The sequence below is a fragment of the Eulemur rufifrons genome, chromosome 9 (genome assembly GCF_041146395.1).
Source record: "Eulemur rufifrons isolate Redbay chromosome 9, OSU_ERuf_1, whole genome shotgun sequence".
NCBI lineage: Eukaryota > Metazoa > Chordata > Mammalia > Primates > Lemuridae > Eulemur > Eulemur rufifrons.
This window is the reverse complement of record NC_090991.1, coordinates 18,481,146-18,500,028: the sequence shown is the minus strand read 5'-3', so window position 1 is coordinate 18,500,028 and position 18,883 is coordinate 18,481,146. Positions and strand designations below refer to the sequence as shown.

Here is an 18,883-nt window from a genome sequence, read left to right as displayed (position 1 = left end):
CTGGCCACCTCGTCATGGCTAAGAGAAGAGGCGCCAGCCCCTCCTGCAGCCGCGCCTGTGGACCGAGTGCTCGCTATGAGCCAGGCGCTGGGTGAAGCCGCTCACGGAGAGGGTCTCCCCGAGCCTATGCGGGAGGTGGTTTTGTGCCTGTCTTATAGTCAAGGGTCTCAAGGCTCTAGGAGTTACGCACCAGGCCCAGGGACATATGTATGGGAAAGAGCAAAATCAGTACTCACACCCATGCCTCCCTGCTGCCAGGATCTTAACCGCCTGCAGTGTGGCCTTCTGCATCCACCCTAGGGGGACTGCAGGCCCAGGGATGGGCAGTGCCTGTCCACCCTTCCTCAGGAGCCTGCTCAGGCTGGGACCTGCTGGGTCCCAGAGCCTGCCCTGGGAGAGCTGCACACAGTGTGGTCCAGCATCCGAGCCTCTCTAAATGGTGCTGTTTCTCAGCCTGGGAACTGCTCATCCAGCAATTCCAGGTGCAATTTCTCAACCTGCCTCTCTCCTCCCCTGCCAGACTTCAAAAATACCCAAAGGGAGGGGCCCAGTCGGAAAGGCTTAGACACACACACCCACACACATACACACACGCACACACATACACACACACACACACACACGCAGAGCAACCTTGAGATTTCCAATCAGCACCAAAGGCTTTTGAAATGGCAACAAACAAAACTATTTAAGGAATGAACTCTTGATTAAGGAGAGTGGACAACTCGGAACAAAATGGCCTTTCTGTGGATGAAAAGTGTCTCGACAACTCTTCCTTGATTATAGAAAAAAGCACAAAGACAAAACACTTGGTGATATTCATCTTCAAGGACACCTCTGCCATGGGAGCTGCTGGGTGAGGCTGGAGCTGCCCTACCGCCAGAAGACCTCCCTCCCCAAACAAAGCCTCCAGCAAAGCTCTCCACTCTGTCCCCAAGTACGAAAACAGTAGCCATCACCATAACATCGAGGCCTCGAACACACATGATAGTGCCAACATGTGAATGCGTAAGAAAAGATTGTTTTCTGTGTTTGCACCCAATGCCTTTAGAGTTTTAGGTTTTACCACTGTTTTCATAAAGTCACATTTCCGAAGCACTAAAAATGCTACGAAGCCTATTAGCTCCGAAAGAAAGGAGTGATTTCCATCATCCGTGAGCAGATTTGAATGTAACATTCAGCAAGTCACAATCTCTAAATATACTATAATGCTTCAGATACAAAAAAGTGACCGAACCCACTCAGCTGGCCAGACCTCAGGCTGCTAGGGTAATGCCAGGGCTGCCGTTCCTCACCCCCACCCCCAGGACCTCTTGCGGATTCCAGGGTATGTAGTCGTGACTGTGAAAAATGGAACTTGCCCTCCCTGGGCTCTCAAACACCCACCCGATTGCCTTCTAAACACCAGCAAGTCAGGAACCTGCAGGGCCAAAGAGCTGGGTGCTAGAGCATTGCGGGTAAAAGCAGCTGCCTTGGTTCAGATCCCAGCTCTGGGGCTTTGGAAGATGTGACTCGGAGCAAGTTACATCTCTACGGACTTCAGTTGCCTTGTCCGTATAATGGGGACAATAATAGCACCAATCATATAAAGACGCGGGGAGCATTAAATATGAGTGATTTATACAGGGCCTGCACATGCTGAGTGCTGTGGCCTAGTGAAGCCCACCCAGCAAAATCCCTGGACCCCGAAAGGCTCATCAGTTAACAGCTGTGCTAAAAGACCACGGATGGTGAATTCTGGAGTCACAAAGCACTTCTGTCGAAGCTCTAGTTACACAGCACACACAGCAGGCAGCCTCCTAGTAGGGTTGTTCCTAGTCCGGGCTGTACGTTTGGAGAATTTCTGAAGAACACAGATGTCTGCTCCTTCCCCACTTCCCGAGACTCTGCCGCCCTTGGCCCAGGGAACCCGGCATCAGTATTTTGCAAGCTCCCAGGCAGTTCTATTGCGTAGCCAGAACCGCTGTCCCTGCAAGTTGAGGGCCTCTCTCGAACCCTGCAGTTCCCTCCCAGCTCAGACATTCTAGGGTTGTATTAAAGGGGAGATGGGACCCCCCCAGAAACCACCTTTTCCACAATGGAGAATTAAAAATCTTTGTATTCCAGTGCCTGACACCAGGCTGGAACATACTAGGTGTCTGATCTGTGTTTGCCGAATGAATGACTGATTGACTATAGAAATGAAGGATGCCCAACACCATACTCATTGAAGCCTCACTGAGGTAGGAAAAAAAAGAGACCCCCAGGAACATGGAGCCCCACCAGGTTCAGTGCAAAGAGTACTGGCCTGCTCTCCCCAAGTCATGTGACCTGGCTTCTAACTGGGGTTCGGTGACCTCAGGTATGTCACTGGGCTTCTATGTTCACACCTGTAGGAGCAGGAGGTTGACTAGGTAGTCTCTGAGCTCCCTTCTACCTCAAACATTTCATAATAGGAGGGTCCACATTAATTCATAATCAAGGTTTCTATGTGCCATGGAACTGTTCTAAACTTACTTAACCCTCACAGCAATCTCATGAGCCAGGTTCCATTATTATCCCACTTGACAGATGAGGACGTTGAGGCACAGAGAGGGTGAATAGATTCCCCAAGGATTCGGCAGTAGTTGATGGTGGGGCCAAGATTCAAACTTGGTTACACCCCAACCCACACTTTTAACCACTATTGCTATACCTAACTTTATCCCACGATTACAAGAACCTACTCCAGGGTCTTTTCCCTTGGAAAACTATGATTGAGCCCTGGAACCACTGCAAATCTGGGAAGGAAAGGGGTCAGAGGGCAATGGGTGGAGACAAGAGAGCCCGGGGAAGAGGGCAGGCAGAGACCCTGCAGGAAGTAAGCCTTACTCTTTGAAGGAGCCGTAATACTGGTTCACAAATTCAATAGCTTGAGGTAGAAGCTCGTCTGGAGGAGTAGGCTTGTTCCTTGGTCCTCTGGTCAAACTTTTGGGGGTCATGATGGATCCCAGGCAAGATTTGGCCTTGCAAGTGAAAGCCTAGAAAGAGAGAGGCAGGTGGTGAGGATGGGCCATTTGGCCTCTTGGCCAACCTCCTCCAGGGCCAACTCTCCTGGCCACCTCTGTCCTCTGGCTACTCCAGCTCCCTATACCTCCTCTCCACCCTATGGCACCTCCTCCTTGGAGTCCACCAGGCTTTCTCCCACCCAGATGTCCTCTCCTCTACTGGTTGAACCCCAGTGGGTTTGTGTTGGGTTTGTCCCTCAGCCCTGGGCTCAGCCTCTGGCCCTGCTCCCCAGCCAGCCCCAGATCCAGAGCAAAGTCACTGTGATGTGGTTCCTATGGGAACACAATATTGCTATCCAAAACAAATTGAAATGGGAAGGTGCAAATCCCAAAGTCATAGGGTGGCACATACAAAAAACTACTGGAAGGAAGCACACTCAAATGTTAACTGTGGTGACTTTGGGGTTGAGGGTAGGAAATCGTCTTGTTTTCACAGTCTTGAAATGGTCAATTCTTTCCTACTTTACAACCATAGAATGTATTCTAAAGTTAAAATAAGAAACTTAGATGATAGGAAGGAGGCTTAAAAGACATTCAGTCCAACCACTCACTGGATGCTTGAACACCTCTGCAATCGCCCTATCAAATTACCCTTGAATCCTTCTGGTGACAGGGAGCTCACTACCTCTTGATGTAATTCCATTGAGCTTTGAGCAGTTCTGCTAGAAAATTCTCCCTGATACGATGTTGAAATCTGTCTCTCTAAGAAAGATATTAATTTTTTTCCTGTAACTACCTGACCTTCTAGATTATCCATTATCCATTAGGTGCTTAACAGGTAGTTGGCATCATTTACTACCTACTGTAATTTGTGAGGCATGTGAGTCTCAGGTTCCTAGAACCCTTTGCCCAAACAGATAATTGTCTGGTTTGCCCAGGGGAACATCCGTTTGATCCCCAAAGCCCTAATCCACAAAGCTCCACCAGTTTGGGACGTTGGTGGCTCTCCCCGAAGGCCCGGACTCCTCACCCCTTTGGCCTTGTGGTGGAGCGTGTCTTGGAAAGTCGTCCCATTGCCCCAGTTTTTGATCCTCACGTGCTGTGGGCAGGCCAATGGGGGCACAACCGGCTTGACCAGGGATTCTGGAGACTTCTGAAATAGGGAAGAAAAACAGGGTTTTCCAAATGCCTCCGACCCCAGGACCCTATGGGTCTCTCCCAAGCTTTGGCTCTGGTGGGAGGAGGAGCTGTGGGTGGGCGCACAGGGCAGGTATCGGTCGTGCCCATCCCCCGTCCCAGCAGCCGGGCCGCCTGGGCCAGTGCCTGCGCAGGGCTCCAGGTGCCTGGGCTGCTGGCCAGGCTTCTCTCCTCACCCAAGGCCCTGCCAAATGCTTCCTCTGCGAAACTGCAATGGGAGGGCCTAAGGTTAGATGTGAGGGAGACGAAGGTCACAGCCAATATAGCCGAGAACAGAAGTCGGGACAAGGAAGGGTGTACCTCTGCCTTCCCTGCCCAGAAGATTTAAGGATATAAAACCCACCTTCTCTCCCCCTCCCACCCATTTCTCTGGCCACCTCCCTGGAATGCTGAGGGGGACAGCGCTTCAGGAAGATGGAACCCCCAGGACAGAAGCCAGTGTCAGTGCACCGGGGGAGCCACCACTCCGGACCACCATGGCTTGTTGCGCTCTCCCAAAGCCCTCCCTGTCTCCCACCTGCCCTCCCCCACTCCCCTGGCTCCAGGTCCGGGACTCTCCACTCACTGCCCGGACCCCGGCTTCCCACACCCTCCAGCCCAGCCTCCAGCGGGGCTGCTCCGTCTGCACCTGCCTGGGCGAGGGGGGAAGGGGCTTCCCACACCCGTGTGACTCACTGACCTTGACCGTCCCTGTGAGGGGCTGGAGGGACTCATTCTGGTGCTTGCTGAGGCCGTGACACTTGGGGTCATCCTGTGTCACCGGACTGTGAAAGGAAACAGCCACTGTGAGGTGGTGTATCTGAGGGTGGAGAGGGATCTTGGTGTCCCCTCTGCCAGCCCCTTCATTTGACAAATAGGGGAACCGAAGCCCGGATGGGGGGGGACTGAATTGCTCATGGCTTCCAGGCAAGGAGGTTGGGGGGTGCTATGGGTGAGACCGAATCTCCCCCCATTCCTATCTCCCCTATTTCAACTTCTCTTCTTCCCCCAACAAAGTAGCCTCCAGAGCCAAAGCTACTGGCCCACAGTGGCCAGCAGAAGCTCTGGGAAAATGCACCCCCACCCAAAAGCCAAGTACAAACATGGCACAGGGGCCAGGTGGGCAGAGAGCGGCTCTGTCAACCTTGCCGTCCCAGGCCAGCAGCACTGCCCAGCAACCACTCACTCTTAGCCACTTGAGCTTTTTAATTTAAAACACTTGATTTATCTTGGTTTATTTACTTATTCTACATTTTTATTATGGAAAATGTTGAGCACAAAAGTAGAGAGAATAATCTCATAACCTTCCCTGGGCCCTTCACCCAGATTCAACCCAACTCAACAATGATCAACCCATGGCCAATCTTGCGTCAACTATAGCTTCCCCGCCTCCACCATTATTGTAAAGCAAATCTAAGACAGCAGGTCATCTTTACTAAGTAGCTTCTCAAAATACTGTTGAAAGGACTCTTTTCAAAAACATATTTGTTTTATTTATTTGAAAACAGCAAGTTGCATTTAAAGAATTTAGCCTGTCCTTTGTAAAGAAAAAGCCCTAACAGTCTGAAGTCATTCAGAAACTGTTGATTCTGGTTTGAGATATCAGGGTCACTCTCCCGACAAATGTCACAGGGAGAAGACATGTGAGCCCCCCCGCCCCACACCTGTGAGCGCCCCTCTAATAGTCACCGCTCACACCCGCCTGCCCCCCAAGAAGAATCATCCTATCAGGGCATCTTGGTTGGAAAACTTATTGGGCTTCATGTTTTTGGCAGTATGTCCTGGGCCGCTCGTGCGTGCCCATCGGAGGGAGAGGGGGTTAGAGACCTTTACGAGGGTCTCTCATTTCCTACTTCGTACATGTCTATGATGTTGAAATGTGATGAATGACCATGTATTGCATTTGTTATTGGAAAAAAATGACCGTATATTTCCATTAGCATTATATAATTAACTATATACATTATATAGTAGCATCAGGTGATTTGTAACTATAATGAGATAATGTCTCTTTAAGAGGATACAAGTATGCATCAGACAGCAACTTATACCTGAATCAAGTGATTCAGCAGCCCTGTAAAGGGCCCTCCATGTGACCAACTATTGCCACCTGACAAAGATTCTTGGCCAAAGTTTAGTCAGACCCCTGAATCTTTTACTAGGTCCATCTGCGCACTTTCTCCTAAAATCTAGTTCTAGCAAAAGAATCCTGTTAAGTCAGTTTAGCAAGAACCCCCCTCCTCGATATCTGATCATCCCCCACGTCCCGCAGGTGATGTCTGATCACCTGGCCTGTCCTCAGCAAGAATCCTGTTAGGTTGGTTTAGCCAGAATCCCCCCTACCTCTGATATTTCCTCTTAGGAATTTTCCGTCCACCGACCCCACCCTGCTCCTTGGCTATAAACTCCCACTTGCCGGTGCGGTGTTCACAGCTGAGCCCAATCTTTCTCCCCCACCGCAAGACTCCATTGCAGTGGTCCCTGCACCTATCGAGATGGTCCTATGGGATAAAGTCTTCCTCACTGTGCTTTAACAAGTATCACTGAATAATTCTTTTCGTTAACACACCTCTCTGGTCTGGACTGATGTGTTCCACCGGAAAAAAAGCCAATTTAGGGTAATCTGGACATGCAAAATAGGTAAGCCATGGCGGAGCGGTCATCATGCCTAACTGGGAAGATGCTTTGGCGTTCCCAGGGAGACAACACCCTACTGCACCTCTTGCTCTTTTGCCGTTACCCCTCACCCCAACCCTCACCCTGCACCCGTTCTTTCTCCCGCTCATCTGGAAATGGACTTGGGCAATTTCAGAAGCTTCAGATCAGAAACAGTAACGGGTCTACAGCAATGTTCAGATTGAGAAACAATGTCTTTGTACACTTAACACAAGCATTTACCCCAAATATTATAAAGCATCATCTTAAAAAGCTGCCTGAGAATCCACTATACAGATGAATCATAATTAGCCTGACCCCATCACCTATGGCTGGACCTTAGGTTGTGTCTAGTTTTCTACTAATGGAAATAATGCCTCAAACTGTAAATGAGGTCTGATGGTGGTGCTGTGTGCGCGCGTGTATACAAGCACAGAAAAACACCTGGGGGGATGTCAATTAATGTTAACAGTGCTATTAAGCAATGAAATCAGGGGCAATTTTAAGTTCCTTTCATAATTGGGATTTTCTTTTAAATTCAGAAAATTAATAAACGAAGCTTTGCCCAGGCCCCAGCTACCCAGTTAGCAAATTTCTTTTGGGTAGGGGCTGGGAGAGGACGGTGACCAGATGCCAGGTGAGCACTTTAAGGATCTGGACACTTGTTTCCAAATTATTGCCTCGTTTATCCCGACCCTGCAGACACTCGTGCAAGTTGACTAAACCCACAGCTGTGTCGGCCGCAAGGACCTGATGGTCCCTGCCGTCACAGGGGGATCTGGTCGTGTGGTGGCTTGCCTGGCTGTCCACCAGTCCCTGGGGGGCTGAGGCCGCCTGCGGTCAGCGCTGCAGACCGTGGCTAGTCTGGGGCTGACCTGGGGGCGCGATTCCCCTGCGGTTTCCACTCCTGCCCCAAGGGGTGACGGACGGCACCCTGGGAAATGGACCTATTTGTGAAACAAGAACCTCTTTGCTCTCTTAACCATATCTGATCTGAAGAGCGCAGCAGCCCCAGCGCTGGAAAATCAGAGCAGCTCCAAGTGCTGAAACGCCCGCAGCTCAGCCCGCACGGTCGCCTGGCGCGCGAGGGCGGGCTGCGCCCCCGGACCGCGACCTCTGATGCGTTCTTAACGACAGTCGCCGCGAGTGCGAAACTTTGAGCACACCCTCGGGAAGCCTGCGGGCGCGTACTCCGGCCCTCCTGCTGTCTCTCAGCGGGGCAGCGCCGCGCCGGCTCCGAGCGGGTCCCGCCTCCCTCCCAGGGCGCGCCCGGCCCGCCGGGGTACCTGGCTCGGCGCGGGCGGCAGGCGGGCTTCGGCCGGAGGATCCTGCGGAGGAGCCGGCAGAGCCGGGGCCCGGCGGCCTCGCACGCCGCGCCCAGCCCCTCGCGCATGGCCCCGGCCCGGCGCAGCTCCGAGGGCTCCCGCGCCCCGCCGCGCCCGCGCCTTTATCGCCCGGGACCCCGCAGCCCCCGCCCCGGGGCGGGGCGAGCCGGAGGAGCGGCCGGACTCGCTGCACCCCGCGCGCGGGTCCCCACCCGGCGGCCGCCCCGTGCCTCGCCTTCCTCGGGGCGGTCCCGAGCCCCCCACGTCCGGGTCCGCAGCGAAGTTTGGATGCCACTAGACTGCCTCTGGGCTAAGAGCCCAGGGGGTGTTGGGCCTCGGGTTTGTTTACTCCTCGTAAAATAACGGTAAAGATCATCGCAGTTACTCCTACTGTACGGCCTTTGTAGTTTACAGAGCAAAGTTCCTGTCTGCTGTTTCATCTCCTCACCAAAGCCGGTCAAGTAGGCAGTTCTACGTTGTTATCTCCACTTTATTGAGGCAGAAGGGTCCCAGAGAGGTCTAGGATCTTGCCCAAGGCCACACAGCAGCCCTAGGGCCACAGCACAGGCCAAGCTCTCTCCACCTCAGGGTGTTATTTCTTTTCTGCAGGTTCTGTGTGATTCTAGGAAGCAAGCTAAAGAAAATGCAAGACCTGGGGTGATTTGTAGTGGGAAATATAGGGGGAGGAGTAGACCAGAAGTCCCCTCAGGTCCCTTGCAGGCCCCTCGTCCTTAGTCCCTGGAAGGGGCAGGGCCTCTTGACTTTGCTCCACCTGCAAGTTGCTGCTTCCGTTCCTGGCAGGATAACTGGTAGGGTCCACACCCGGACAGGGTAGCAGCCCTCGACCTCAGAGTGCGGGTTTCTCTCCTGGACGTATTCCAGCACATTAAATCCCAAACTCAGATTAAAGAGAAATGAAATAGGGTGCATGTTTATTCTGAGCCTTCTGCAACCCAGCTAGCAACACTTAGCTCGACTTTGTTCTGAACTCCATAAAACTTCACCTCGATGTTCCCAAGTTTGCCTTTGTCTCTAAAACACACCCCCCCATGCTCATTTCTTAACTGTTTATATAAAATCATCAGATAGAATAGATTTTTGGTCTTATTACACCTGAAAAGATTTAAAAATTACTTTTTAAGATCAAAATATATTAATCGGCTATCATTGCTTTCAGTATAAAATCCCCTGTGCACGGCTGCTTCCTCTTCCAGTAACATCCTCCCTGCCCCCTGCCCTGGACGGATGATTGCAGTCCAGCCGGGCCCACCCCCTCCCAAAAGCCGCCCCCAACCCTCCTCCCCACACTACAGCCCGGCCAGGCACCCCACACACACACACAACTCGAGGTGCCAGTGCACACACACACCCTGCCACCTCCTGCCCACCTCACTGTCCCACGCCACGCCTTACACGTCAACAAACTTTAACATCGAGTCCTTCATGTACTCCCCAAACCAGTGAGGAAAGCATCGTTTCCCCCATTTCCTTCCTGACAGCAGGAACTGGGTCCCTTTTCTCTGTCCCTTTTATAGCCCAGCACACAATTGGCCCTCAGGGAGAGTCCATATAGTTTAGACGTTATGAGTTTGGACTGGAATCAAACCTCAGCTCCACCGCTTTCTAAATATTGACCTTGAGTAAGTCATTCAACCTTGTAAGACAAGAATAATAGCAGCTCCTGCCTCATTATTGACACAGTAATAAGGACTTTATAAATGGTATCTATTATTTTTAGCAGTGGTGTGTGCAGTTAATAAATGGCTCAGACAATTCATTGATAAACAGAAGGGCTTCCCTGATATCGTAACTCCCAGCATAGTGCCAGAGTAGGCACCAGCCTATAATCATTAATGGAATGGGACACGCCCAGGACCAAAGATGTGGCAGCCCGGTGGAGTAGTTACAAGCCAGACTGTCCAGATTTGAATCCTGGCTCTGACATTTGCTAACTGTGAGATCTTAAAAATCACTTACAACTTTCTGGGCTTCAGTGTCTTCATCTCTAAAACAGGAGGATAACTAAGGTCCCTTCCTCATGGATTGCTGGGAGAGTTAAATGAAATAATGCCTGATATTTTCTCCCCGTCACCTCCACCATCTGATTGGTGCCTTTCCACCAGCCCATCCCAGCATGAAGAGGAGAAGGGTGGGGGGGAGTTCAAGTTAGGGGGTTTGCCTCAGGTCACATTGAGCTCAGGTCTCCCGAATAGTCCAAAGTCACAAGTCAGTCCTCAGGAATAACTGGCAGGGCTATTAGAGGGTGTGGGACTAAGGGTTAAAGGTTGCAGGTGACACTGTAAGGGATCGGGAAGGAGAGGGAAGGAGAGGGATTCAGGACAGAGGTCTCTAAGGACAGGGAACAGATTGGGTCTGGAAGAGTCAAGGGAGGAAAGTGTGTGCACAGTACCGGGAAGCCGAGGAAGGCTGGGCTGGGCGGGAGGCACGGGCCTTCTGTTTGGGTCGGGTGACTGTGCAGAACGCCACAGTCAAGACTTAGTGTAGTGACAGGCAGTGGGAAGCCACTGCAGACTCTAGAGCAGGAGCATGACTTGCTAGAAGTCTAGTTGGAGGGAGAGAGGTCAGAGCCAGTGTGAGGGGCTGAAGTTGGGAGGCCAGCTGGCAGGGCTGCTACGGTGAGATGGAGGGACGGAAGGGAGGAAGCCGCCGTCAGTCTGTAGCCTTTTGAGTCTGAAGTGCCAGCAGGACATCTAGAGGCCGTCTAACCCTGCATTCTCCCCTCTTTGTCCCTTGGCGCCTCGGCCACCATAGCCAGACTGCTTGGTGTCAAACGTTCTCTCTTCCAGTTCACCCCCACATCACACCTGGACTGTCTTGCTCAGGAATCTACAATGGCTCCCTACTGCCAAGCAGAGTGAGTCTAAATCCCCTCCCCTGCATTCCAACCCTCAGTGCCCTGACCTGGCCTGTCCCAGCCCCCAGCCCACCCCTGGTCCCAGCACAGTCAGGCTCACTTTTGCCCCTGGGCCTTTCTTTGCTCGCCTTGCCCCGCTCCTGAGTGTGCTCACTGCTTCTCTTGCCTCTCCACATCCTACCCCCTCTCCAAATCCACAGGATCCACCTCCCTGCTGTGAATCCCCCAGAGGGGTCTCTGTTTACCATTGCTCAGTCGCATCCTAGCTGCCAACAACGATGACAATGACAACTATAGCAGATGCCATTTGTCGAGCACCTACTCTGTGCCAGGCACTGTATAAGTTGTAGCTCGTTTAATCCTTGCCACAACCCCGCCTCTTACAGATGAGGGGAGTGAGGCTCAGAGGGTCGGGGACTTGCCACAGGTCACAGGGCTATTCAGTGGCAAAGACACTTGCTCATCCCCAAGCCCATGTTCTTAACCACAGGCTTTTGGGCCACCTCGGACAGGTGCGCTAAGGGCCGTCACGCAGCACACCTCTAGGGGGCACCCTGGCCTGTGTAGTCCCTGGGAAAGGCTCCCCCGGGGCGTGTGATAGCCCTGTGTAGAGAAGGGTTTAGTTTCATTGGCACTGTTGTGTTATTGCAGATTGACTCGTCTTTCCATATGAGCAAGCCTCAACCTCCAGTGCAAGGCTGTGAACTGCTCTCGCATTCCCTGGAAGCCTGGCGAACTGACTAGTCCGCCAAGGACTAATTCTCTCTGTTCTGCCATGCGTCGGGCTTGCTTCTATAGGCCAGAGGATGAGGGATATGAAGAGTCCACACTTTGGGTTCAAATTCCGACTCTGTATTACCAGTTACGTAACCTGGGGGAAGTCATTCCCCCCTCACAGCTCCCATTTCCTCATCTGTAAAGTGAGACAACAATGTGCACTTCACACAGAGCCGCCACGGAGATCAGTTGAGATGCAGAGTCTGTAAGTGCCCTGGGTGGCCGTGGCACAGAGCAGGTGCTCACTCAGCAAGTGGCAATAAACCCTGGCGTTTCCGGAGTGCCTGCTACGTGTGGGCACACCGCTGCGTGCTGCACACCTACGCTCCCACCTCCTCCTCCACCCGCCGTGCGGTGAGTCCCTTTGGGAGCCTCACACTCCAAGTGAGCACATCTGAGGCTCAGAGAGGTTAACTCGCCCTGGGCCACACAGAGGCGAGGGCAGCACCGGGCCAGCCCGTGCGGCACAGCACAGGGCTTGGATGTAGTTTGTCTGGCGTCCTGGTACCCTTCCCAGGGTGTTATTCAAAAAGTCTAACCCCTGGTGAGGCGCACGCACGGGTGAGTCACAGCAGACACAGGCCAGCACGCCGCCCGGTCCCACCTCTGGGCTCTCGGCCTCCCCTTCCCACGTCAGCTCCCTTCCCATGCTCTTCCCACAGAGATTCCTTCGCGGCCATCATGGTGCCCTGTCCCTTCCTTCTCCACACAGCATCAGGCACAGCGAGGTGCCCGGTAATCAGTGGCTGCATCGAATTCCAACAGGGACATCCAAGAAGCAACTTCAAGATCTAACCTCACGTGAGACGCCAGGAGCAGAGAGAAATTCTGAGTCATCGGCGCAGCAGGGGATGGATGGTGAAGGGGACCGGCGGGACGTGGCTCCAAGGGAAGCTTACCCGGGTATGATGTAGGGGGCTTTCCCCAGGTTGTTGTTGATGTCCTTTTCCTTGTTCAAGTCATACTGGTTGGGCTTGGTCTTGAACAGAAACTTCCAGGGACAGTCCATCTCTGTGGCTTTGCAAAGCAGGTCACGTCAGCGGATTTAGACTCAGGTGTGCTTCACGGTGGGGCTGAGGAAGGGGGAAGCAGACAGAGAGGGAAGGTTGAGAAGAGGTTACAGAACTGCGCCTTCTCAATACGGTTAGCTTATGGAAGAATCAACGTGAGTGCCAGCGTGAGTCACCAACAGCCACTTCTGACAATGCTTTGCGACCTCTGTTCCTACTTTGGGGTTGGATTTGGCAGCCCTAAGGACATAGGCTGCAAGTCTACAAAGCCACATAACAATCTAAAGGAAAAACTCTGGACCATCAGCCACCTAACAAGGACAAGCCACGTGCCCCCATGAGCCTCCACAGTGGGACCTGTTGGCTCACCTGCCCCAGGTGAGCTTCATCACTGGCCCAAGGCAAAGTGAGGAAGAGGCAGGTGATCACTGAAACATGGGTGCCTTTGCCTGACCCTGCAAGACAGATTCCAGGAGCTCTAATTAGCAACTGTCACCTCAAGTCTGTGATTGGGGAAAGCATCCTAGTTGTAGCTGCCTTTCTTTTCAGATTTTGCGATTGTTCATCCTAAGTCAACGATATCACCTGCTCCTTTTTTTATTATTCAGGGAGAAAATAATTATGTGTGAAAAAACTGCACCCAACTCTCAATATTTGAGATCATCTCCTTTAAAAAAAGACCAGAGCGGAAGACCTAGGAGGAGGCCCCGTTCCAATCTGGGCTTGCCCACAGCAAACCTCCTCACTGGGAAACTGTCGCTGGAAGGCAGCGTAGTGATGTGGCCCCTGTAAGAGTTTTAGAGCCCCACAGACCTCGTTTCAAATCCTAGCTCTATTAGTTCTGTGACTGGGTGAAGGTATCTAACTGAAACTCATTTCTTCATCCATAAAATGGGTTTAGTAATATCCATCTTACCAGGATTTATTGCATGTTACAGGACTGGACAAGATAGATAATCCGTGTAAAAAAAATTCTTAGCACATATGCCCCCCCCTCCCCCCGCCATTCTGAACTTTCCAGAAAGTTTTTCCTAGAGATACGGCATCCACGGCAAACATTCGCAGAAAAGAAATCTGAACAAGATGCCCTGTTCTGAATGACTGAACTTCATAATGGCATCTCTTTACCTAGATTTTCAATCCGCTTATCTCTGGAGGCAGAAAATTCCCACAGTTTTTGGAGCCTTCCCAAACAGGAAGAAGCAAAACCTTCTCCAAACAGCAGCTTTCCCTGAAATAAAGGCCACTCACCTCACAGCGGCTGCTCTGCCTCTGCAGAGTAAGGACAAGCAAATTAGAAGGACAACTGTGCCTTGAGAACTTCAGGACAATCTATGACTGCCCAGTCCCCTCACCAAGGGTAGCCGAGAGATTTCAAACCAGTGATGCTGAGTGCTCTGGGGCCGGAACCTCAGTCTTCAACTCACTGCAAAGTTATGATCACACTGGCTGCAAAGAAGTATTTATAGCCACCCAGTGCCATCCAGGGAGCTGTTTTTGCATAAAGGTCTCTTTTTTTGTTTCCAAAGGGAGTGTCCCCGGCTGGGTGTACAGTTAGCTAATTTATGACTGGCACTCTTGGCCTGTGGGTGGCTTCATCCCCTGTTACGTCACTCTGCGTGGTGCATCTTCAGTAAAGTCACCTTTTCCTGGTCCCAGGTCCAAGCGGCAGGTCATCAGCAGGGTGGTCACTAAGATGAAGGAGTCACCGTAGAGCCAGGCTTTATTTGGCCCGGCCACATTGCCTCACTTGCAGCATCTGGGGGATTTTTTCCCTGAGCAGATTAATTCCTGTCCACCCTCTCACTTCTTTTCCAGTTTGCAGCAGGAGTCCAGGAAGCTGGGGAATACTGGCAGTATGGAAGGCACTGGAAAATGCCCAGGTTACAGAAGGCCAGTGATGCCAGATGATGCCATTATTCCAAACAGGCCCCTGAAATAGTCAGCTTGAGGTTTTGGAAACGGAAGGGAAGGAAGGAAGGCCGTTGGCACAGAGAGGCTTCTTAGATGTTAGTCTCGATGACATCTCACCCTTCAGTGCTTAGTAAGCTTCGGCAGAATGGCAGGTAGAATTATGTTCTACAGGGGAAAGACATTTATTTCCTTTTTTATAATGGAAATGATAACTTCTTACATGAAAAAATTATAATTTGTTACAATTTCATTGCTTATAATGCCTCAGAGCATTCCTATAGGGTACGAATTTTCCCGTTATAAAAGTAAAATAACAACTACATTAGGGAGGCGTTGGGAAATAGAAGGAAAAAATCACCCTTGATTTCACCATCCCAACACGTGGCTGCCACCATCCATTCTTTCCTTCCTGGCTTTCCCAAGTTAAATTCAGCACTACCATGTATTAAAGTTGTAGAGACATGCAATAGTGGCTCAAAGATCTTTGTTGAGGGAATGAATGAATAAATGAAAAATAGGAGTAAACTGGAATGAGTTTTTTTCAGGTTTCAACCAGTTCAGTTCAGAGAAACAACACTGATTGCGGAAAGACTCAGGAGTCCCTGGCCTTGGGGAGTGCAAAGCCCAGCAAAAGGAACGGACAGTATAGTACAGAGTGACACCTGTCGTGACGGAGGGATGGCATGGCACAGAAGTCGCTGGATCTGCATTGCTCAGGGAAGGTTTACAGACGAGAGGACACCAGGACAGGGTTTTGAGGGATGATTAGGAGTTTGCCACACTCTAACCCTATTCCCTGTAACTGCTTCCCTGTATTCTGGCTATACTGGCAACAAATACATGTATTAACCGACCGAAAACCTTATGAGATGGATACTATTGCTTGACATTCATGGAATCCTCTAGAATCCCATCTACTTGGCATTAGAACACTTGGTTGATTTTGCTTCAGAAAATGCAGTTATTCAGTTATGTGATCTGTCGAGCATGTGACCACACATGGGCCTTGGATGCAGGGGCAGTGAAACCCCGGCGTGTGTGAGTGGCTCTTCCGGGAGGCTGGTGCCCTGGCTCACCCTCTCGGATGCTCCCGTCCTGGATAAAGAGCATCAGTCCCAAATGCAGTCCCAGGGGAGCATCCTCCACATCCCCTTTATGTTGTCAACTTGACAGGGAGGTGACAGGGAGGTGTCCTCACCCCACCCGCGTGTGTGAGGCTTGTGACTGCCTGGCAGCTTGTGTGGCCATTGCCTTCCGTGATGCTTCACCCCCTGGGCAGGTGTGGCGACCAAGGCACCTGGAGTTGCAGGTGAGTCTGTGGCACTAACTGAATATATGGACGGTGAAAGTGGCGTCCACCAGAGGACCTCTGAAGTGCCTGGCACAGGGCAGCAGCTCGGTAGATATATGTCCTTTCCCCGTTCCTCCTCCTCTGCATTCTGCCCATGTCACCAGCCTGGGCTCCAAGGCCACCCCATCACCTCGGGCACTGCTCTAACCCAGCGTCTGCTAACTGCGGTGTTCTTGGCCTGTGCCAGGGCTTGCATCAGGGGTGGGGAACCTGCAGCCTTAAAATGGCATGTGGCCTTCTAGGTCCTTAACTGTGACCTTTTGACTGAATCCAAATTTTGCAGAACAAACCCTCTGATTACAGGGGTGCAGCAGAGAAAGATGAAGCTTTTCTTGCCGCCTTTGGTGCTTAAAAAAGAACAATCTTGAAATCAGAAGGCCGCAGGCCGGTTCCCCACTGCCGGCAGGCTTTGATGACATGATTGGAATTAGCCTGTCGGGGAGGAAATATAATTGCTCCTCAACCCTCATAAATTCATAGTTGCAACAGACCCCTGTAACGAAAGGCAGATAGAGTCACAAGAAAAAAAAGCAAGTTTATTAACACATGCGGTACACATCACACGGAAGAAACGTCACTAAAAGGGGACTCGAAGCAGTGGCTTAGGACTCTGGTTTATAGATCATCTTCAATAAAGAACAATACATGTTAGAAAAGGAAAGAAGTTTCAGGCTTCCAGAGGTGGGAAACTGTGGGGAAGCCGATACATGGGGGAGGCTAATGGAGGGAGGTTGTTTTTGTGGCTCCCACCGGAGTCTTTGAGCTGATGAAAGATATCTTCTCGTCTTGATGCAGGAAAGACATCCTTCTCCAAGGAATTTTTACAGCTGGCCACAGGTAGGGGAGGGCAGTCGGACAGCCCTTTCTCCAGCTGCTGTTTCTCACGTGCCTCCCGCAGCAGTAATCAGGACGCCACATCAGCATAGTGTGCGGTAGCATGTTCTGGCTTCTTTCAGCATGAAAGGTCCCGGGTTCTAGTGACAGCTCTACCGCTGACCTGCTGTGTGACCTCAGAAAAGCCACCTTTGCTTTCTGGGCCGGGCTTTTCATGTGACAAACAGCAATGAAGATAAAAGCGAGTAAATGAGATACAAGAAAATGCTCTGAGCTGTTGAGCCAAAAGGCAACCGAGCCAGCGTTGTTGATCCCTGTCGTGGGTCAGAGAGTAACGATTTTCCTTTAGACAAAGCGAGCGGGTGGTATGACATGGCTTCGGGAGAATCCTCCCTCGGATGGGTCTGCAGTCCGCCACCAACACGTGCTTCTGGAGTCCCGATTCTCTCTCTCTCATTCTTTGCAACATTAAATTCATTTATTTCTTTTTGATTTTTAGTTGGAATAAAATTCACCTAACATAAAATCACCAAGTAACTATTTTAAAGGGCACGATTCAACGGTTTTTAGAATATTCACAATGTCGTGTGACGGTCACCACTATCCCAGTACTCTCTTAATCGGTGCATAGGAAAAGGAAGGGAGAAGAAATAGCCATGAGAGTTGTGACGGCACAGAGAGGTTAAGCGATTCACCACAGTCACACAGTAGACAGCCTCTGAGCTGGGACAAACAGTGGGCTTCTAATGCCCACGCCAGGTTGCTAGCCCGCAGGGCTCAGGGCTGGCCCCCAGACGGCGTGGTGCATTCCCCTCTGCCAGTCTCCTGCAGCTTCTTCCCCTTGGCCCTGCCACATTCCTGGGCCTCTTCCGATGACAGATGCAGCAGGTGAGTTCTGCCAGGAAGAAATCAAAGGGCACCCTGCAGGGCGGGCAGGGACAGGTGGGCCCCTCTTCGGAGGCTGCTGTGGAGAAATGGCTCCTCCCTTCCCCACCAGGGTGTCCCGGGCACCACGCCCATAGCAGCCAGCACAGGGGTTTCTCAGCCTCATGGCCCTGGCACTGATTTTCCATCAGAAAATCTGCTCTGTCCCCATGTCAGGCTGTGACTATGGTTCAGCTCCAGTTGGCCCTCAGGCGTGAGCAACTTTGAAGCCCTTTCTACAATAACAGTGAAGGGAACTAACACTTACTGAGCAAGGCACTTAAATGTGTCAACTATTTAACCCATACAACAGTCCCGTGAGAGCTGAAAAACAAACAAACAAACAAACAAAAAAAAAAAAACAGTCCCATGAGGTAGGAATCACTAATGGTCCCATTTAGTAGATGGGGAAATTGAGGCACAGCAAAGTGAAATGATTGTGCGAGATCACACAGTCAGGTGGTGGCAGGAGTCCCAATTTGCACCTGCTCTGGCACTCGCTCCGTAAACACAGCCAGGCCCTGGGCCTCCCCAGAGAACCCACCAACAACGTCATGCAGCAAGTGCCTTAGCTATCCCCATTTCACAGGTAAGGAAACTGAGACACAGAAAGGCTGAGCAACCATCCCAATGTCACTTAGCTTGGCCCAAGTCTGAGACCTTAATGGACCCCAGATGACCCCCCGCCACGTGCTTCCTCTGTCCATGTGCCCATTTTGCTGCCTGTGAGCGCACCCAGGGGTAAGGAGGAGAAGGGACAGGAAGGGAGTGGGAAACTGGGGCCAAGGTGAGAGCTGACGATGACCTGGTTGAATGTTCTTCTCTCGCGCCCAGCATCTGCCACCTGCTCTGTGCACAGCCATGGAAGGACGAGAGGCCTGTGGCCAGACTGACACATGCCCCCGCGTCCCAGAAGTCCGCATGGACTCCCTCAGCAGCTTGTTGCGCGAGCTACTGTTATCCCTGATTTTCAGAGAAGGCCACAGCTCAGAGAAGCGAAGTGACTTGCCTGGGTCACTCAGGGAGTAAGAGGCAGAGCCAGAATTTGAACCCAGAACTGTCAGACTCCAAAGGCC

At 51.6% G+C, this 18,883-nt stretch overlaps 1 protein-coding gene across 1 annotated transcript in view; it reads right to left on the bottom strand.

Annotated features, from left to right (window-relative positions):
• NOS2 (nitric oxide synthase 2) overlaps positions 1-12,783 on the bottom strand; it is a 35,166-nt gene extending 22,383 nt beyond the window's left edge. Inside the window, exons 1-4 of the mRNA XM_069480993.1 lie at positions 12,674-12,783; positions 4,843-4,927; positions 3,997-4,119; positions 2,851-2,999 (exon numbers count right to left, since the gene is read on the bottom strand). Coding sequence (XP_069337094.1) covers positions 2,851-2,999; positions 3,997-4,119; positions 4,843-4,927; positions 12,674-12,783 — 467 coding nt within the window. The remainder of the gene's footprint in view (positions 1-2,850; positions 3,000-3,996; positions 4,120-4,842; positions 4,928-12,673) is intronic.
• Positions 12,784-18,883: the final 6,100 nt, after the last annotated feature.